At 42.4% G+C, this 22,585-nt stretch overlaps 1 protein-coding gene across 7 annotated transcripts in view; it reads right to left on the bottom strand.

Moving 5' to 3' along the window:
• The window catches only part of DPP8 (dipeptidyl peptidase 8), an 83,241-nt gene that overhangs the window by 9,031 nt on the left and 51,625 nt on the right, over positions 1-22,585 (bottom strand). For 2 of the 7 annotated variants that reach the window (XM_039468969.2, XM_039468971.2), the window contains 6 exons: positions 19,978-20,130; positions 19,575-19,710; positions 16,179-16,324; positions 5,758-5,904; positions 3,793-3,945; positions 636-778 (listed from right to left, as the gene is read on the bottom strand). In XM_039468969.2, the coding sequence (XP_039324903.1) occupies positions 636-778; positions 3,793-3,945; positions 5,758-5,904; positions 16,179-16,324; positions 19,575-19,710; positions 19,978-20,130 (878 nt within the window). Of the gene's footprint in view, positions 1-635; positions 779-3,792; positions 3,946-5,216; positions 5,356-5,757; positions 5,905-8,315; positions 13,229-16,178; positions 16,325-19,574; positions 19,711-19,977; positions 20,131-22,585 lie in introns of those variants that run through there. The other 5 variants (XR_012516100.1, XM_074392799.1, XM_074392798.1 and 2 more) reach the window with 5 other exon arrangements.

Raw genomic sequence — 22,585 nt, 5'->3', positions numbered from 1 at the left:
TTTTTTATAAATAAAGTATTAGGGCACATGTATAATTATAGCAAGTCCCTAGAACTATTTGTAAAATATATTCAGGCAGACGTAAAAGTTTTCCACCTTGAAACAGTTGTGCACTTAACTTTTTTCAGCAAAAACAACTGCTTCAATTATAACCTGTAAAAAAGCATTATAAGAACTGACGTGTAATTCAGTTTTAAGAAACAGCCAGGCTGTTCTAGTATAACATATTCATCTTGGTTTTTCAGTATTTGAATTTTTCATCAGGATTAAAGACGATTTTTAAAAATACAATTTAAAATTTATAATCTTCACTTAAGCTTGAACTATGACGTGCCCAGTGGCCCATGCCTGCAATCCCAGCACTTTGGGAGTCTGAGGTGAGCAGATCACTTAAGTCCAGGAGTTCGAAACCACCATAGGCAACATGGTAAAACCCTGCCTCTACTAAAACTACAAAAAACTAGGTAGGCATGGTGGCACATGCCTGTAGTCCCAGCTACTTGGGGCTGAGACTGGAGGATCCTGAGCCCAGGAGTTTGACACTGCAGGGAGCCCTGATCATACCACCGCACTCCAGCCTTAGTGACAGAGTGAGACCTTGTCTCATTAAAAAAAAAAAGAAAGCTTGCACTTACTCAGAGGGGAACTTTTCTGCTTGCATGGCCACAGATCCTAAGTAATAGCCCTGTTCATTCTGGTCAGGATGACCCATGTAACGTTCCGTGTATCCTGTATCATAGAAGATCCACAGAGTGACTGGGGCCCCAGCAATAGCAACCTGCATAAGACGACATTGACAGTCAAGGGTGGTCTGGAAAAAGAGTGGCTAGCAGTGGGATCTTACAACTGCAAATTTACAGCTAGAATTATCCTTAAGCTTTAGCCTTACTACTGGGGCATACATGTCCTGGGCAACTCAGAAAACTGATGTGAAGTGCCAACGTCAAGAATTTAATAGTTTGTGAGTCAGTTTCATGTTCCACAGGCATTCTACATACCAAACCTTTAACCTGGGCTTGCTGAAATACAAAGCCAGGTCCTTTGTTAAAAGACGACTGAACTAGGCTGGGTGCAGTGGCTCACGTCTTATAATCCCAGCACTGTGCAAGACTGAGATGGGCGGATCACAAGGTCAGGAGATCGAGACCATCCTGGCCAACATAGTGAAACCCCCATCTCTACACAAAACACGCCTGTAGTCCCGGCTACTCACGAGGCTGAGGCAGGAGAATTGCTTAAACCCAGGAGGCGGAGATTGCAGTGAGCCAAGATCGTGCCACTGCTGGGCGATAGTGCAAGACTCTATCTTAAAAAAAAAAAAAAAAAAAAAAAAAAAAAGACAACTGAACTACATCCTGCTGAGGAAAAAAAATGTCCGAGAAAACTGTCAGTTTTATGTAAAAAAGGAGCCATCTTTTTTTAAACCTCTGTTGGCAGTACAGAATTTAAAATAATATATCAAATATACTAAAAATGTGCCTCATTTTAAGGCTCCTATAATTTAATATTTAAGTATTCTAATTATTTTCACGGCTATAAGCTTGTAAAAATTATGGGAGTGGTTAGAATTTATTTATGGTTATTATAAAGCTTAACTGGATATATGTGCAAGAATAAAAATCTTATTGTTTTCGTTCTTAAAAATAAAAATTAAGGGTCTGGCCCAATGGCTAATGCCTGTAATCCTAGCACTTTAGGAGGCTGAGGCAGGTAAATCACCTGAAGTCAGGAGTTTGAGACCAGCCTGGCCAACATGGTGAAACCCCATCTCTACTAAAAATACAAAAATTGGCCAAGTATAGTGGTAGGCGCCTGTAATCCCAACTACTCGGGAGGCTGAGGCAGGAGAATTGCTAGAATCACTTGAACTGGAGAGGCGGAGGTTGTAGTGAACCAAGATCGTGCCACTGCACTCCAGCCTGGGTGACAGAGCAAGAGTCTGTCTCAAAAAATAAAAATAAAAAATAGGCCAGGTGCCGTGGCTCATGCCTGTAATCCCAGCACTTTGAGAGGCTGAGGTGGGTGGATCACGAGGTTGGGAGTTCAAGACCAGCCTGGCCAACATGGTGAAACCCCATCTCTACTAAAGATACAAAAAATTAGCCAGGCGTGGTGGCGCACGCCTGTAATCCCAGCTACTTGGGAGGCTGAGGCAGGAGAATCACTTGAACCCAGGAGGTGCAGGTTGCAGTGAGCCAAGACAGTGCCATTGCACTCCAGCCTGGGCGGCAGGGCGAGACTCCGTCTCAAAGAAATAAATTTAAAAAATAAAATAAAATAAAAATTTAAAAATTACTTTTCCCTGTAAAGTAAAATTATTACTGAAATAAAAAAAAAAAAACACGATGCATAATTCCTACTCTCAATAATCGTTTATCATCCTTATGTATTTTCTTCTAGTACATTTTTCCAAGAGTTTGTTAATAGAATTGTAAGCATTTATACATTTTTTTTTTTTTTTTTTTTTTTTTTTGAGATGGAATCTTGCTCTGTCACCAGGCTGGAGTGCAGTGGCACGATCCTGGCTCACTGCAGCCTCCACCCCCTGGATTCAAGCGATTCTCCTGCCTTAGCCTTTTGAGTAGCTGGCATTACAGGCACGCACCACCATGCCTAGCTCATTTTTGTATTTTCTGTAGAGACGAGGTTTCACCACGTTAGGCAGAATGGTCTCGATCTCTTAACCTCATGATCTACCCGCCTAGGCCTCTCAAAGTGTTGGGATAACAGGTGTGCACCACTGCAGCTGGCCACATTTATACATTTAGTAATTCATTCATTTAACCCATCTGAGGGCCTACTATATGCCCAGCATTGTGCCTGACTGCTGAGGATACAGTGGTGTACAGAGCAAACAGGTCCCTGCCCTCATAGCTTGCAGTCCAACAATTAAACAAGTAATTACAATCCAACAGGTATGTCATGTGGGTTTTGCTAATCATAACCATCTTCCATACTTTTTGGCATGTATCTACAAACAGCCAATAACTAACTGGTTATCCAGCTGATGAATGTTTAAAAGAAAAAAACATACACACAAACATAAAAATTGAAGGCTAGCACAGTGGCTCACGCCTGTAATGCCAGCATTTTGGGAGGCTGAGGCGGGCGGATCACTTGAGGTCAGGAGTTTAAAACCAGCCTAGCCAACATGGTGAAACCCCACCTCTACTAAAGTACAAAAATTAGCTGGAAATCACCTGAACCCAGGAGGTGGAGGCTCCAGTGAGCCAAGATCGCACCACTGCACTCCAGCCTGGGTGAAGAGCGAGATTCCAACTCAAAAAAGAAAAAAAGCTTGGTATTTATATATATTTCACATGGCTCTTAAACATACAAACCCTAACATTCTACAATATTGCCAATTCTGTGCCAGGCATAGTGGCTCATGTCTGTAATCCTAGCACTTTGGGAGGCCAAGGCAGGCGGATCACTTGAGGTCAGGAGTTAAAAACCAGCCTGGCCAACATTGTGAAACCCCATTTCTACTTTAAAAAAAAAAAAAAAAAAAAAAGCCAGGCGTGGTGTCAGGCACTTATAATCCCAGCTACTCAGGAGGCTGAGACATGAGAATCGCTTGAATCTGGGGGACAGAGGTTGTAGTGAACCAGTATCACAACACCACACTCCAGCTGGGGCAAAACAGCAACACTTTGTCTCAAATAAAAAACAAAAACAAAAACAAAAAAACCAACCCTGTAAACCTTCAGGAAATAGATATTTCCACATATCCTCAATTTACAGAAAAATCTACCCTTATTGCAAAAATGAGTATAGTAGGAAGTCACATACCCTGAAAATATCTGACCTCTGCATTAATGCCATCAGGGAGAGGTATCCTCCATAGGACCAGCCGTGGATGCCCACACGATCTAAGTCAATGAAATCATATCGAGAAGCTAGATATTGGAGTCCTTCCACCTGATCATCAATTTCTATTTGACCCTGTCAAAAAAGGGAGAGCATTTCACTGATTCTGATGAATAAAAGTCTCATAAGAGTGCTTTTAGAGATAAATGTTTTTACAAAAAATACCCGTGGGTTTTATGATTTTAATTTTTATTTATTTATTTATTGAGATGGGAGTCTCACTCTGTCACCCAGGCTGGAGTGCGCTGGCACAATCTCAGCTCACTGCAACCTCCACCTCCTGGGTTCAAGCAATTCTCCTGCCTCAGCCTCCCAAGTAGCTGGGATTACAGACATGTGCCATCATGCCCAGCTTTTCTTATTTTCAATAGAGACAGAGTTTCACTATTGCCAGGCTGGTCTTGAACTCCTGACCTGAAGTGATCCGCCCACCTCAGCCTCCCAAAGTGCTGGGATTACAGGCATGAGCCACCACACCCGGCCCTGTAGGATTTTTAGAGTTTATTACCAACTGAGGTTCTATTGCCCTCCACCTCAAAATTTTTAAAAATCTATTTGGAGACAGGGGCCTATAACTTCCGTTGCTAGCTTGTCCTAGAGTTCAGTTACCACTTAGTCATAAAGCACCTTCCTACTGCTACTCAAACTGTCCCTTGCTATTTGGGTATTTCCCATTTCCATTTGTTCTGTTGTCTGCTAAGAGGTCAGCATCTTCCTTGTAACAAGCCTTCCTATACCCAAAGACAAAAATTAGCCCCTTAAGTGATTAATTTTACTTTTTACTTATATTTTTTGGAGACAGGGTCTCACTGTGCTGTCCAGATTGGAGTGCAGTAGTGTGATCACAGCTCACTGTAGCTCAACCTCCTGGGCTCAAGTGATCCTCCCACTTCAGCCTCCCAAGTGGCCAGGACCACACGTGTGCACCACCATGCCCAGCTAATTTTTTAACTTATTTGTAGAGGTGGGGTCTCATTATGCTGCTCAGGCTGGTCTTGAACTCCTGGGCTCAAGTGATCTTCCCGCCTTGGCCTCCCAAAGTGCTGGGATTACAGGCGTGAGCCACCGCACCTGGCCTACTTCTCCTTTTAAATTTTGAGAGCAGTAAAGCAGAAGGAATTGCTCTTGAGGCTCTATCTTCCTATTTCCCTATCATACTACCTCTAGGAACTGAACATACTACTTCTTTAAAGTCCTAAGTCCTAACACCACCACCTTGTCCATATTACTAGGCCTGCCAGTGCACACAATCTCACTTCACTGAGCCAAAAACAAAAATAAAAACAAAAAAACTTACATGAGAATACAACATAAGGTCAAAGAACTGGCTGTGGGAGAAAATCCCCATGTCTTACTCAGCATGTCCAATAACACTGGCAAACACAGTAACTGCCTTACTGTGCAAAAGGAACATCGGATTCTCATCATTTCCCAAAGCAGCAGAAAGGACATGGGGCATCTCTAAAAGGTAGCATTTAAAGCTTCCTGTAGAGAGAAAGAGGCTTGTCACAAGGAAGGCACTAACCAGTTGGATTCCCTCTTCACAGAGGACAGAACAAATCTCAATTATTCCTCAACAGTGTACAGGATGCTGAAAGGTAAATGGTACTAACTTCTACCCAAGTGGACATACAAAATAAGAGAGAGTATTTCTATGTACAAGTGGCTCTATCTCAATTCCCCAGAGTTACATATAGGTAAACGTGAGCTAGCCTAGTGTACATCAAGTTGCATCTTCTCTCCCACCCCTAAACTCTAAACACATACACACTTTCACTCACTCATTCATAGCCCCTTCCCCCAACTCTCTTTCCAGGGTTTCACACCAAACAATGCACCAGAAAATCTAAATGTCTGTAAAAGAAAAGTGTTTTTAAGCTCACACACCATTTTATATTTAAAGGCGCCTTCAAATTTAAGCCCTCGGTGGCAGGATCCCCTGTTGTCTATCACTACAACCACATAACCTAGAGAGGCTAGGGTATTCAAGCGAAAATACTTGACTCCTTTAAACCGATTATTCACCAACTGCACCTGAGGAAGAAACACAACTTCAGTGAAATTTATCACATGGAAGCATATAAAAACACAAGAGCGGCAAGGCATTGAAAAAAATAAAAAGCTGAATTTCACTATTATTTTACCTTTAAAATGTTTTGTTTTTTTTTTTTTGAGACGGAGTTTCGCTCTTGTTACCCAGGCTGGAGTGCAATGGCGCGATCTTGGCTCGCCGCAACCTCCGCCTCCTGGGTTCAGGCAATTCTCCTGCCTCAGCCTCCTGAGTAGCTGGGATTACAGGCACGTGCCACCATGCCCAGCGAATTTTTTGTATTTTTAGTAGAGATGGGGTTTCACCATGTTGGCCAGGACGTTCTCGATCTCTTGACCTCGTGATCCACCCACCTCGGCCTCCCAAAGTGCTGGGATTACAGGCTTGAGGCACTGCGCCCGGGCTTTTTTTTTTTTTTTTTTTGAGATAGAGTTTTGCTCTTGTTATCCAGGCTGGAGTGCAATGGTGCGATCTCGGCTCACCGCAACCTCTGCCTCCTGGGTTCAAGCAATTCTCCTGCCTCAGCCTCCTGAGTAGCTGGGACTACAAGTGTGTGCCACCACGCCCAGCTAATTTTTGTATTTTTTTAGTAGAGACGGGGTTTCACCATGTTGATGAGGATGGTCTCGATCTCTTGACCTCGTGATCCACCCGCCTCGGCCTCCCAAAGTGCTGGGATTATAGGCATGAGCCACCATGCCCGGCCAAAATTTAATTTTTTAAGTCATTTATTTTTAAATTAATTTAAGTCTTTTCATGTTCATGTTGCTTCTTGTTTAACTTGACACTAAAGTTCGGCGCAATTACTGAACAATCGTGGGCTTTAAAATTCTAACTTAGGGGCTGGGCACGGTGTCTCATGCCTGTAATCCCAGCACTTTGGAAGGCCCAGGCAGGCAGATCACCTGAGGTCAGGAGTTTGAGACCAATCTGACAAACATGGAGAAACCCCATCTCTACTAAAAATACAAAATTAGCCGGGCATGGTGGCAGGCACCTGTAATCCCAGCTACTCAGGAGGCTGAGGCAGGAGAATCGCTTGAAACCGGGAGGCAGAGGTTGTGGTGAGCCGAGATCGCACCATTGCGCTCCAGCCTGAGCAACAAGAGCAAAACTCCGTCTCAAACAAACAAACAAAAAAACCAAAAAAAAATTCTAACTTAGGGCTGAGCACAGTGGCTCATGACTGTAATCCCAGCACTTTGGGAGGCCAAGGTGGGCGGATCACCTGAGGTCAGGAGTTCGAGACCAGCCTGACCAACATGGTCAAACCCCACCTCTACTAAAAATACAAAATTAGCTGGGTGTGATGGTACATGCCTGTAATCCCAGCTACTTGAGAGGCTGAGGCCGGAGAACTGCCTGAACCCAGGAGGTGGAGGTTGCAGTGAGCCAAGATCACATTTTTGCACTCCAGCCTGGGCAACAAAAGCAAAACTCTGTCTCAAAAAAACAAGTAAAATAAAAAATAAAATTCTTAGATAGTAATTACATATAAGTAAATCAACCCACCCCATATAAAAAGTTACTAAACTGATTACTCCCACCCTGAAGAACTGTTATTCAAATGACAGTTACAAGGACAAATTAAGAAAACCTTTCCTTCCTACTTCTGGAGTTGTCTCTGACCAGTAGTGGGAAACAGTATTTTAATGGAATATTCTAACTAGTCCAGACAAAATCAGTGTAAAGGTAGGATAATTTTTAAATAACTTTTTTTTTTTTTTTTTTAAGACAGGGTCTCACTCTGTCATTGGGGCTGAAATGCAGTGGCACAATCATGGCTCACTGCAGCCTTGACCTCCTGGGCTCAAGCAATCCTGCCTTGGCCTCCCAAGGAACTGGGACAATAGGCGCTTGCCTCCATGCCTGGATAATTTAAAAAATTATTTCTCTAGAGATAGGGTCTCACTATGTTGCCCAGGTTTGTCTTGAACTCCCGGGCTCAAGTGATCCTCCCACCTCAGCTTCCCAAAGTGTTGGGATTAGAGGCATGAGCCACTGTGTCCAGCCTGAAGTCACTTTATCACCCTACAGACTATAGTTCAGAATGACTGATAAGTTAAATTCATTTTAGTGTTTTACAGTATCTAGTGAAAAGAGGACTAGAATTAGCAAACAGAAAGTTATAGAAATTCAAGGTTTGGTGGACATTAAGATATTAAACAAAAAGAGGTTCTAATAAAAATGAGAAAGATGTTTTCTCAGCTACAACCAATGGAAAAAACAAGTCAGCCAAGAGTTGAATAAGAATTAACACCATCTCCAGCCAATAAATATCTACTAAACACTTACTAGGCTAGATTGTATGAGGAGGAGGGAGAGTCTTCCCATTTTGCACTTTTGGATGTTTAATACTACTGCAACAACTACCAAACTAGTCTTCCTACTTCTGTTCTTGCCTTCCTTTTTTTTTTTTGAGACGGAGTCTCGCTCTGTCGTCCAGGCTGGACTGCAGTGGCCCATTGTCGGCTCATTGCAAGCTTCGACTCCCTGGTTCAAGTGATTCTCCTGCCTCAGCCTCCCGAATAGCTAGGATTGCTGGCACACACCACCACACCCAGCTAATTTTTTTTTGTATTTTTAGTAGAGATGGGGTTTCACCATGTTGGCCAGGATGGTCTTGATCTCCTGACCTCATGATCTGCCCGCCTTGGCCTCCCAAAGTGCTGGGATTACAGGAGTGAGCCACTGCGCCTGGTCTGTTCTTGCCCTCCTAAGGTCTGTTTGTTCATGCAGTAACAGAGTGATGTTTTAAAAATGTACATCATTTGGTTCAATTCATTCATTTCAGAGAAAAACAACAAAAAAATGTACATCAGACATGACTGCTGCTTGGCTTCCTCCATTGGTTACCATTACCCTTCAGAATAAGTCTACATGGCTCTTGAGATTTTTTTTTTTTTTTTTTTTTTTAGATGGGGTTTCACCATGTTAGTCAGGCTAGTCTTGAACTCCCGACCTCAGGTGATCTGCCCGTCTTGGCCTCCAAAGTGCTTGGATTACAGGCATGAGCCACCATGCCTGGCCAGTCCTTGAGATCTTTGGCTACATCTGACCTCATCTCATACCATTTCCCTCCATATGCACTGTACTCTAACCAAGTTGGTTCTAGCCCCAGGACCTTGACATTTATTGTTCTCTATGTCTGGAATGCTATTCCCTCATATCTTTTGCATGGCTCATTCCTTCTCAATGTTTATAGCCTCAGGTGAGGTCTTGCCATCCCCTTTCCCAGCAAATCTTCATAGCACTTCCATTATAAAAAGTCATACTTCAGGCCGGGCGCGGTGGCTCATGCCTGTAATCCCAGCACTTTGGGAGGCCGAGGCGGGTGGATCACGAGGTCAAGAGATCGAGACCGTCCTGGTCAACATGGTGAAACCCTGTCTCTACTAAAAATACAAAAAATTAGCTGGGCATGGTGGCGCGTGCCTGTAATCCCAGCTACTCAGGAGGCTGAGGCAGGAGAATTGCCTGAACCCCGGAGGCGGAGGTTGCGGTGAACCGAGATCGCACCATTGCACTCCAGCCTGGGTAACAAGAGCGAAACTCCGTCTAAAAAAAAAAAAAAAAGTCATACTTTTAGGCCACACATGGTGGCTCACACCTGTAATCCCAGAAATCTGGAAGGCTGAGGCAGGTGGATCATCTGAGGTCAGAAGTTGGAGGCTAGCCTGGTCAACATAGCGAAACCCCGTCTCTACTAAAAATACAAAAAATTAGCCGGGCATGGTGAGGTGTGTCGTAGTCCCAGCTACTTGGGAGGTGGAGGCATGAGAATCACTTCAACCCAGGAGGCAGAAGTTGTAGTGAGCCAAGATCACACTACTGCACTGTAGCCTGGGCAACAGAGCTAGACTCTGTCTCAAAAACAAAAAAAAAGTCATACTTTTTTTTTTTTAAAGATGGGGTCTCCCAGGCTGGAGTGCAGTGGCACAATCATAGCTCACTGTTGCCTCAAATTCTTGGGCAAAAGTGATCCTCCTACCTCAGCCTTCGAGTAGCTGGGACTACAGGTGTACACCACCATGCCTAGCTTTTAATTTTTTTTTTTTTGGTAGAGATGGGGTCCCACCATCATATCTTTTTATGTTTGCTTATTCTTCTTCCTTTATAGTTCATAAAATGCAACATTAGTCTGACATGCTCACTGTGCATCCTCACGGCCTAGAAAAGTACCTAGCACATCATAGGAACTTAATACCTATTTGCTAAATGAATGAATGAAAAAGAAAAATGAGAGAATCATGTTTTTTACATTTTACCTTGGGAAAAGGGCGTCTGGTGAGTAAAAGCACTTTTATTTTTTTATTTACTTAAGAGATGGTGTCTTACTCTGTACCACAGGCTGGAGTGCAGTGGTACAATCATAGTTCACTACGGCCTCAAACTGGGCTCAAGTGATCCTTGGACCTCGGCCTCTGAATAGCTGGGATTACGTATGTGTGCCACAGCATTTGGCTAATTTGTTTTTAAAGGAAGAGTGCTGAAATAAGTACTAGGCAGAGAAGAACACAAATAGGAACACTTAAATGAAACCACCTCACTTCTTTGTTTGCTACCATGTGTAGAAGATGGTCTCAATTACTTGATATGAACACTTAAATATAATGCCTTTTGGCATTAAGAATCCAAAAGTCTCCTTCAGTATCAATTCTTTTTTTTTTTTTTTTTTTTTTTGAGACAGTTTCGCTCTTGTTACCCAGGCTGGAGTGCAATGGTGCGATCTCGGCTCACTGCAACCTCTGCCTCCTGGGTTCAGGCAATTCTCCTGCCTCAGCCTCCTGAGTAGCTGGGATTACAGGCACGTGCCACCATGCCCGGCTAATTTTTTGTATTTTTAGTAGAGACGGGGTTTCACCATGTTGACCAGGATGGTCTCGATCTCTCGACCTCGTGATCCACCCGCCTCGGCCTCCCAAAGTGCTGGGATTACAGGCTTGAGCCACCGCGCCCGGCAAGTATTTGTTAAATGAATGTTTTTTTGAGATGTAGTCTTGTTCTGTCACCCAGGCTGAAGTATAGTGGCATGATCTTGGCTCACTGCAGCCTCTGCCTCCTGGGTTCAAGTGATTCTCATGCCTCAGCCTCCCAAGTACCTGGGGTTATAGGTATGCACCACAACGCCCATCTAATTTTTGTAATTTTAGTAGGGACGGGGCTTCACCATGTTAGTCAGGCTGGTCTCAAATCCTGGCTTCAAGTGATCTGCCCACCTCAGCCTTCCAAAGTGCTAGGGTTATAGGCATGAGCCACCTCACCCAGCCTTGTTAGATACTAACGTTTAGAAACATAGCTGTTAATAATGGAGAGTTTACAGTACTGATCCTTGATACCTTTAGTGGGAAATATCTGTTGCTTTTCTTGTGTTTCACTCTTTTCTGACCTATAGAAATTGCTGTCTTCAGTGACAAACTAATTCACTTCACATTACGAATTGTGACACTGCTGCTGTTTCAACAGATTTCCATTTAGATGTGAATACACACCAAGAAAGAACAGTTCGGACCACGCGAACATCATACTCTTACAAGATTTAAACAAATTTCACAATGTTATTGTGTGCTATTAAAAAGACCTGGTCCTACATTAAGGAGTCTCTTCATAATTAACCCGAATGAAGTCATCAAGCAAGAAGATGAATGATCTTTCAAGAGACTGAAGGGACAGAGGCACTATATCATGTGAAGCCTCATGGGAAAATCTCCCTGCAAACTCAGTAACAGATGCATTTTTTTAACCTTTAAAAAGAAAAAAAAAAAAAAGATTCGAGCCTTGCTATGTTGCCCAGGCTGTTCTCAAACTCCTAAGCTCAAGTAATCCTCCCATCTAGACCTTCCAAAGGGCTGGGATTATAAACATGAGCCACCATACCCACCCAGATCCTTCTGTTTTTTCTTTTTTGACACAAGGTTTCACTCTCTTGTCCAGGCTGGAGTGCAGTGGTGTGATCATGGCTCACTGCAGCTTCAAACTCCCTGGCTCAAGCAATTCTCCTGTCTCAGCCTCCCAAGTAGCTGTGACGGACCACAGGTGCCCACCATCATGCGCAGCTTATTTTTTTATTTTTTGTAGAGATGGGGTCTCCCTATGTCGCCATGCTGGTCTTGAACTCCTGGGCTAAAGTGATCCTTCTGTTTCAGCCTCCCAAAGTGCTGGGATTATAGGCATATGTCAATGCACCCAGCCCAGATTCTTCTCTGGCCTCACCAAATTTGAATTTTTCCAAAGAACATTTTTGAGAAAGGAAGAAAGAAATCATCCTAAGTCACCTATAGCTTTTTTTTTTTTTTTTTTTTTTTTTTTGAGATGGAGTCTGGCTGTGATGCCCAGGCTAGAGTACAGTGGCACAATCTCAGCTCACTGCAACCTCTGCCACCCAGGTTCAAGTGATTCTCCTGCCTCAGCCTCCGGAGTAGCTGGAATTATAGGCAGACACCACCACGCCCAGCTAATTTTTGTATTTCTAGTACAGACAGGATTTCACCATGTTGTCCAGGCTGGTCTCGAACTCCTGACCCTGTGATTCACCTGCCCTGGCCTCCCAAAGTGCTGGGATTACAGGCGTGAGATCCATAGTTTTTCAAAAACCACATAGTGAAATTCACTCATAGCCTTTCAAATACGATTGTTCTGTAAGTGCAAAAAGTATAGCTGCATTCATGAAGTATTCTAAATAATTAATTATGTTTAGGGCAGGCACAGTGACTCACGCCTGTAATCCCAGCACATTGGGAGGCACAGGTGGGTGGATCACCTGAGGTCAGGAGTTCAAGACCATCCTGGTCAACATGGTGAAAGCCTATCTCTACTAAAAATATAAAAATTAAGCCGGGCACGGTGGCTCAAGCCTGTAATCCCAGCATTTTGGGAGGTCGAGGCAGGTGGATCACGAGGTCAAGAGATCGAGACCATCCTGGTCAACATGGTGAACCCCATCTCTACTAAAAATACAAAAAATCAGCTGGGCATGGTGGCGCATGCCTGTAATCCCAGCTACTCAGGAGGCTGAGGCAGGAGAATTGCCTGAACCCAGGAGGCGGAGGTTGCGGTGAGCCGAGATCGCGCCATTGCACTCCAGCCTGGGTAACAAGAGCAAAATTCCGTCTCAAAAAAAAAAAAAAAAAAAAAAAAATATATATATATATATATATATATATATAAATTAGTCAGGTGTAGTGGTGCACAACTGTAGTCCCAGCTACTCAGGAGACTGAAGCAGGAGAAGTGCTTGAACCTGGGAGGTAGAGGTGGCAGTAAGCCAAGATCACGTCACTGCACTCCAGCCTGGGCAACAGGGTGAGACTGTCTCAAAACAAAAAAAAGAAAAAGAAAAGAAAATTTGTTTTAATTGAATTGGCTAAGATTTTTTAAATTATGGTAAAATACACATAAAATTTACCATTTTAACCACTTTAAGCATACAATTCAGTGACACTAAATATACTCATACTGTTGTGTAATCATCACCATTACCCATTTCCAGAACTTTTTCATCACTCGAACAGAAATTCTGTGCCCATTAATAACTCCCGGCCGGGTGAGGTGGCTCACACCTATAATCCCACAACTCTGGGAGGCTGAGGCAGGTGGATCACCCAAAGCCAGGAGTTCAAGACCAGCCTGGCCAACCTGGTGAAACTCCATCTCTACTAAAAATTAAAAAAATCAGGCGAGCCACTCACCTCAGCCTCCTAAAGTGTTAGGATTATAGGCTTGGTGGTATATGCCTGTAATTCCAGCTACTCGGGAGGCCCTCAGCCTTGCTAGAACCCAGAATTGCTGGAAGCCAGGAGGTGGAGGTTGCAGTGAGCTGAGATCATCCCACTGCACTATAGCCTGGATGACAGAGTGAGACTATCTCAAAAACAAATAAACAAACACTCAAACACTCCCCATCCTTCTTCCATTCAACTGACAACTTTTATTCTATTTTCCATCCCTATAATTCGCCTATTATAGGTACCTCATACAAGTCGAATAATATTTGTCCTTTTGTGTACAGCATAATTACTTCACTTAGCATAATGTCCTCAAGGTTCATCAGTGTTATAGTATGTGTCAGACTTTCCTTTTTAAGGACAGACCACATTTTGTTTATCTAGTTATCTGTTGATGGACACTTGGGTAGCTTCCACCTTTTGGCAATTGTGAATAATGCTGCTATGGCTATAGTTGTGTAAGTATCTGTTCCTGTCCCTATTTTCAATTCTTCTGGGTATATATCCAAAAGTGAAATTTCTGGCTCATATGGTAATTCTATGTTTGACATTTTGAGGAACTTCCATATTCTTTTCCACAGCAGCTATAACATTTTACATTCTCACAGCAATGAACCAGGCAGGGTTCCAACTTGTCTACATCTTGCATAGCACTTAATATTTTCCTCTGTTTGATAAGAGCCAATCTAAGGGGTGTAAACTGGTATCTCACTGTAGCGTTGACTTGCATTTCCCCAATGATTAGTCATCTTGAGGATCTTTTTATGTGGCTAAGCCTCTATTAACTTCATTACTAATATAAGGAGTCCTTTAAATCTTTTTTTGAGACAGGGTCTTTTTCTGTTATCCAGGCTGGAGTGCAGTGGCACAATCCTGGCTCACTGCAACCTCCGTCTCCCAGGTTCAAGAGATTCCCCTGTCTCAGTCTCCCAAGTAGCTGGGACTACAGGCATGCACCACCATACCTGGCTATTTTTTTGTATTTTAGTAGAGATGGGGTTTCACCATGTTGGTCAGGATGGTCTTGATCTCCTGACCTTGAGATCCACCCGCCTCAGCCTTTCAAAGTGCTGGAATTACAGGCATGAGCCACCATGCCTAGCCATTTTACTCTTATTTTTTTGTACAATTTGGTATGTAGATATGTTTCCAGGTACTAAATATGTGGGTATAATTATTAATTATAAAGGGTATTACCTAGTCTAAGGATTGCATTATAAAAACAATGTAATTACATTTTAATTTCTTCTAAGGCTCAATGTAGGATATATAATCAAGAATAAACAACTGTAAAATTTAGCAATTAACCAATACACCCATCTAACATATTTTACTCCAGTAGTCAAAGCATTTTACTTAACAGTCACTAGCTAATACTTAATCCAGAATAAGGAAAATCAAGGTGTAAAGTTCTTACAGTGCTAAATAGGAGTATAGCAGTTGCCTTAACTATCTAATAAAAATATTTTAATTTGCTTGAGAGACACAGCTTTAGAATAAAGATGGAAAATTCACTGGGCTACCAAGGCTTTCTGAAAATACCTGTTAAGACTCTTTTTATTGGCCGGGTGCGGTGGCTCAAGCCTGTAATCCCAGCACTTTGGGAGGCCGAGGCGGGTGGATCACAGGTCAAGAGATCGAGACCATCCTGGTCAACATGGTGAAACCCGTCTCTACTAAAAATACAAAACATTAGCTGGGCATGGTGGCGCATGCCTGTAATCCCAGCTACTCAGGAGGTTGAGGCAGGAGAATTGCCTGAACCCAGGAGGCGGAGGTTGTGGTGAGCCGAGATCGTGCCACTGCATTCCAGCCTGGGTAACAAGAGAGAACTCCATCTCAAAAAAAAAGAGACTTTTTATCTACCAAGATGTTTAATGATTTCATTTTATTTCCCAAACAAGTTTCTCCACATAGAAAGCAACATATTTACCTACTAAAATGAATATCCCACTCCTCATGGAGTTATAGTCCACACTGCAAATAAAGGAATTGACTTAGTGGCCGGGGGCAGTGGCTGATGCCTGTAATCCCAACACTTTGGGAGGCCGAGGTGGGTGGATCATTTGAAGTCAGGAGTTCGAGACCAGCCTGACTAACATGGTGAAATCCCATCTCTACTAAAAATAAAAATGAAAAATTAGCTGGGCATGGTGGCACATGCCTGTAATCTCAGCTACTTGGGAGGCTGAGGCAGAAGAATCACTTGAACCTGGGAGGCAGAGGTTGCAGTGAGCTGAGATTGCACCATTGCACTCCAGCCTGGGCAACAAGAGCAAAACTCCATCTCAAAAAAAAGAAGGAAAAAAAAAAAAGGAATTGACTTAGTGATTTATAAATTAGCCATCTAACAAAAACCAGTTTCCTGACCCCCTAAACTGCATAATTAGAATACAAGCCAGAGTCAAAAAGAGTGAATGGCCAACAGTGCTCAAATTTTAATCTAAACAACTGACTAGACATTTAAAAAACAAATAATCTAAAATACATATGCATATAAGTGTATGTATACATGTAAATAAATATGCGCCCACCTGAGGACCACCATATATGAACAACACAGTTGGGTATTTCTTTCCAGGCTGTAGATCGTGAGGCTTGTACAGCATTCCATACAATGTAAATCCAGTAGTACTTTCAAAAGAGAAAATTTCTGGAGGGGTATAGTCAGGAAGAGGACCTGTGAATAGGTAACATACTAGAGTCTACAAAAGGAGTTCTTATGGGGGTGCTAAAATCTGAGAACAAGAAAGAAGATATTAAAAGACCCTACAACACAAACTGACCACCCCTCTTTCAGATGATAAACTAGAAATTAAACAAGAGTATTAATCTTTAAAAACAAAACTAGGCCAGGCATGGTGGCTCACATCTGCAGTCCTAGCACTTTGGGAGGCTGAGGTGGGTAGATTACTTGAGCTCAAGAGTTTGTGACCAGCCTGGGCGACATGGCAAAATCCTGTCTCTACAAAAAAAAAAAAAAATACAGAAATTACTCAGGCATGGAGGTGTGCTCCTGTAGTCCCAGCTACTAAGGAGGCTGAGGCAGGAGGACTGATTGAGCCCAGGAGGTTGAGGCTACAGTGAGCTGTGACTGTGCCACTGCACTCCAGCCTGGGAAATGGAGTGAGACACTGTCTTGACAACAACAACAGAAATCCACACAAAACAAACAAACAACAAAACAAACATGACAAATTATTTCAGAAGCAGACACAGAGTGTTCTGAAAAATATCCTTGGAGCCTAGGAAATATCTATGTGCAGAACTATACAAATACTTTATGCCCAATATAACTTATTGATGATTAAATCATATATCTGGTTAGAAACAGGTATATAGGCCAGGTGCGGTGGCTCAAGCCTGTAATCCCAGCACTTTGGGAGGCCGAGGCAGGTGGATCACGAAGTCAAGAGATCGAGACCATCCTGGTCAACATGGTGAAACCCCGTCTCTACTAAAAATACAAAAAATTAGCTGGGCATGGTGGCACATGCCTGTAATTCCAGCTACTCAGGAGGCTGAGGCAGGAGAATTGCCTGAACCCAGGAGGCGGAGGTTGCGATGAGCCGAGATCACGCCATTGCACTCCAGCCTGGGTAACAAGAGCGAAACTCCATCTCAAAAAAAAAAAAAAGAAACAGGTATATAACTGAATAAAGCTGGGTGGCAGGTGAGGGAAATTATAAGTCAATTTAATTTTTTCATGGTAGGTGAGGAATAACATTTGCCTCTGATCATTAGAATAAGCCTAATCAGAACTCAGAAAAAAGTCTTCTTCAGTTTTGGTTCGCCAAAGCTATACAGATCTCTCCTAAGTGTCTATGTACGGTGGATAATTTACAGCCTAAGCAGAGATCATCACCATATTACAAATTCTGATTCCGCTTGTGGACATTATAACACATTATATTCTTTGGTTTTGTACTAATTTTTCTTTCTTTTTTTTTTTTTTGAGACAGAGTCTCTCTCTGTTGCCCAGGCTGGAGTACATTAATGCAATCTCAGCTCACCGAAACCTCTGCCTCCCAGGTTCAAGCGATTCTCCTGCCTCAACCTCCCGAGTAGCTGGGACTACAGGTGCCCACCACCACGTCAAGCTAATTTTTGTTAGTAGAGGTGGGGTTTCACCGTGTTTTGGCCAGACTGGTATTGAACTCCTGACTTCAAATGATCCACCCACCTCGGCCTACCAAAGTGCTGGGATTACAGACATAAGCCACTACGCCTGGCCTAATTTCATGATCCTTTAGCAGAAATAATTAATTAGTGAAAATACTGGAAAAAAAGACTGGGGATTAAAGTGAACAAGATACATAAAACTAATCCATTCTCAGATAATTCACAATGTTTCTCTCATTTCAGAGACAGCAAGTGTTTTTTTTATTAAGATGGCCATTATAAGTGCTTCAAAAGTTTAAGAAAGCTATCAGCTTTTGTTGCTATTGCTTTTGGTGTTTTAGTCATGAAGTCTTTGCCCATGCCTATGTTCTGAATGGTATTTCCTAGGTTTTCTTCTAGGGTTTTTATGGTTTTAGGTCTTACTTGTTTAAGTCTTTAATCCATCTTGAGTTAATTTTTGTATAAGGTGTAAGGAAGGGATCCAGTTTCAGCTTTCTGCATATGGCTAGCCAGTTTTCCAAATATCATCATTCTCAGCAAACTAACACAAGAACAGAAAACCAAACACCGCATGTTCTCACTCATAAGTGGGAGGTGAACAATGAGAACACATGGACAGGAAGGGAACATCAGACATCGGGGCCTGTCTCAAGGAAGGGGGTTAGGGGAAGTATAGCACCAGGAGAAATACCTAATGTAGATGACAGGTTGATTGGTGCAGCAAATCACCAGGGCACGTGTATACCTATGAAGCAAACCTGTAAGTTCTGCACATGTACCAGAGAACTTAAATAATTAAAAAAAAAAAAAAGCTGAGCGCAGTGGCTCATGCCTGTAATCCCAGCATTTTGGGAGGATGAGGCAGGCGGATCACCTGAGACTGAAAGTTCGAGACCAGCTTGACCAATGTGGAGGAACCCTGTCTCTACTGAAAATACAAAATTAGCCAGGTGTGGTGGCACATACCTATAATCCCAGCTACTCAGGAGGCTGAGGCTGGAGAATTGCTTGAACCTGGTAGGCAGAGGTTGCAGTGAGCCGAGATCAGCCCACCGCACTACAGCCTGGGCAAGAAGAGCAAAACTCCAACTCAAACAAATAAACAAATAAATAAATATATCAGCTGGTTATTCTCCAAAGCCGCAGCTTCCCAGCTCAAAGGGTCTTACTAGATCAGAATACATTACTTTCAAGTTCATTTGTTTACCTGAGAAGTCATCAAAATATGTAAACAAATTGTTTCCTAGGTGATACTTTACTATTTTAATCTTCTTTTGTTTTTTTTTTTTTTTTTGAGACAAGGTCTTGCTCTGTTACGCAGGCTGCAGTTCAGGGGTATGATCTTAACTTACTGCAACCTCTGATTCCTGAGTTAAAGCGATTCTCGTGATTCAGTCTCTCAAGTAGCTGGGACAACAGGCATATAACACTACACCCAGCTAATTTCAGTATTTTTAGTAGAGACGGGGTTTTGCCATGTTGGTCAGGCTGATCTCGAACTCCTGACTTTAATCAATCCACCTGCCTCAGTCTCCCAAAGTGTTGGGATTTTAGGCGTGAGCCACTGTCCCTGGCCCTAACTTCAAAAAGGCCTTCCAGACTTGCTGCTTCAGCTTGGAGTGAGAAGTAACCCATCTTAGTAGTTAATATAACAGGAAAAGTGGGATCAATCAGGAGCCCAGCAGCTCAGGGACAGGTAGTGGTGAGAGATGGAAAGACTTGTCCAGGAAATGTGAAAATATGACACAAGTTTAGTATACTATCATATTAATCCTACTTAACGTCAGGATCAAGAGAAAAAAGAATACCTGCTGAATCCAGAATGGTGGCCCAAAATTCCTTTGTTTTGCCAGTTGGGTCATCTTCAGGACTTGATAGCTTGTAAAGGGACACACAGTGTGGATTCTTCTGGTTACTATACTTACTTATAAAGAAGTCACAATGCTAGAGAAAGGAGAAACAATTATATTTTTCCTCAGGGAGGTAGGAAAGGTTATCTACTCTTACATCTGCACTAATGCTATAGCAAGAGTACTATAAGTGTTAGACTATTTATGTACATGTACAATGTTAAAGTTAAAGCTAAGCTTTTTAAAGCTTTTCCTTAGAGAATTAGGCTTCTGCAGGTTAATTTCACATCATTCAAAAGGAGTATTATATAAGCAGAGAGTTTTAACATGACACAAAACCCTTTTTAAACAGACTTAATACCTGACTGATGCAGCAAGAATGGGAATAGCCACGGTCAGTCAGCCTTGTCACCTCTCCAGGATTTACGTAACTGACGACATACAGGTGATGCTCTAAAGGGGAGTCTTTGGTGCCTTCAAAATATACCAGCTTTCTGACTTCATCAACTTGGATCTGACAAGATAATAACAATAACAAAATCAGTGCTAACATGACCTTGGCAAAGCCAACCCCAATTTTATTTAGAATCACTTGAGTCACTCTTGGACTTGTGACTTCTTTTCTTTTCTTTTTGCTGCCACTATTAATAAACCTGAGTTAATCTTGCTTATTTGTTTATTTAAGAGTTGAGTTGCTTATTTATTTGAGGTCTCACCTCTGCTACCCAGGCTCGAATGCAATGATGCAATCATGGCTCATCGCAGCCTCAAAATCCTGGGCTGAAGCTATCCTCTCACCCCAGCCTCCTGAGTAGCTACAAGCACACACCACCATGCCCAGCTAAGTGTCTAAATTTTTTTTAAAGACATGGGGCCTCATTATGTTGCCCAAGCTTGTTTTAAATCCATGGCCTCAAGCAATCCTCCCACCTCAGCCTCCCAAGGTGTTGGGATTACAGACATGAGCCACCATGCCTAGCTGTTTATGACTTATAGCTAAGAACAGGTCCTGCCCTGAAGAAAAAAGGATACCTGAGTTACACACTGTATAGTTTCCCATCTGGTCAGAATGCATATTTTTCTTAAAATACAAGAATTATTTCCTTAAAATAACAACTCTTTACAGGGGGAAAAAAAACTATGCTATATTGCAGCTTAGGTCAATCATTCATACATACTTGAAAGACTAATTTTATTATCTTATATATTTATTAGTGTTATCTTAGGCAGTACTTTTTTGGTCTTTTGTACAAATTTGCAAAGATGTTTTATCTATTGGGTTGTAGAATAACTGAACTAAATCACAGTTTCAATACTGGTATAGTTTATAAATAAACATGGACAAGATCTTTTAAGTCTTCATTCAGAACCTGAAAAAACTGCAAGTAAACTCATAGCTGAATTCACATAATATTCTTCCCAAATTACAGTAAGATTTCAAATAAACGGCTTTCTTTCATTGTTCCTATAAATCTTCTACCAGCCAACTCAAACAATGTTTAAGAAAATTTTTGGCCAGATGTGGCGGCTCACACCTGCAATCCCAGCACTTTGGGAGGCCAAAGTTAGAGGATCATTTGAGCTTAGGAGTTTGAGACCAGCCTGGGTAACACAGAGAGACCCCCATCTCTACTCAAAATGAAAAAATTAGCTGGGCATGGTGACACATCCCTGTAGTCCCAGCAACTTGGAAAGCTGAAGTGGAAGGATCACTTGAGGCCAGAATTTGAAGCTGCATCAAACCATGATTGTGCCGATGCACTCCAGCCTGGGCAATAGAGCAAGACCCTTTTCTCAAAAAAAAAAAAAAAATCAAATTTTTTTACATAACAATGAAAACATAGATGTATTTCTAAAAGTAAGTTATTTTTAAATGTCTTTTTTCCCCCAGGAAGCTGCTTCTCTAAAACTAAACATTTTTTTTTTTAGCATGCATAAACAGAAATCAACACAGTTGGGATTAAGTAGGCCCATATGACATATACAGAAAGCATACAAATGACAGGAAACAAATATTCATGAAACTTCACAAGTATGTGTTAACCTCTGCAAAAGATCAGGACTGATTCTGTTCTTGACCTAGCAGATAGGAGTCAGGCCTTTCAAAACTAAAAACACAACCAGTCAATTTCTCACCACCATCTACAATGGTTCTCTTGTTTCCTGTAACTACTTAACATCCAATGGCAATATCATAATCTCGTGGGGGTCTTGTTCAACAGATTACTAAGCCCCACCACCAGAATTTATGATTCAGGATGTCCGGGGTGGGCCCAAGAATGTGCATTTCTAACAAGTTCCCAGGTGATGCTGACGCTAGTCCAGCACTTTGAGACCCACCCTCAACAATAAGAAGCTCGTAGGCAGCTAGTCATGGTGGCTTATGCCTATAACCACAACAAGTTGGGAGGTGGAGGTAGGCAGATTACTTGAGGTCAAGAGTTTGAGATCAGCCTAGTTAACATGGTAAAACCCTGCATCTACTAAAAATACAAAAATTAGCTGGGTGTGGTGGCGGGTACCTGTAATCCCAGCTACCCAGGAGGCTGAGGCACGAGAATCACTTGAATCTGGGAGGCAGAGGTTGCAGTGGGCCAAGATAGCATCATTGCACTTCAGCCTGGGTAACAGAGCAAGACTCCACCTCAAAAAAATAAAAAAAAAGAAGCTCATAGGCTTAAAAGTCTTAAAGCTTTACTAAATTACTGCCACTAGAAATCTCTGGGTGGGTGGCCAGGCACAGTGGCTCACAGCTGTAATCCCAGCACTTTGGGAGGCCAAGGCAAGAGGATTGCCTGAGATCAGGAGTTTAAGACCAGCTTGGCCAACATGACAAAAACCCCATCTTTGCTAAAAATGTAAAAATTAGCTGGGCAGGATGGTGGGCGCCTGTAATCCCAGGGACTTGGGAGACTGAAGCAGGACAATCATTTGAAACTAGGAGATGGGTTGCAGTGAGCTGAGATCTC

The sequence above is a fragment of the Saimiri boliviensis genome, chromosome 2 (genome assembly GCF_048565385.1).
Source record: "Saimiri boliviensis isolate mSaiBol1 chromosome 2, mSaiBol1.pri, whole genome shotgun sequence".
NCBI classification, from domain to species: domain Eukaryota; kingdom Metazoa; phylum Chordata; class Mammalia; order Primates; family Cebidae; genus Saimiri; species Saimiri boliviensis.
This window is presented reverse-complemented; position numbering and strand designations above follow the sequence as displayed.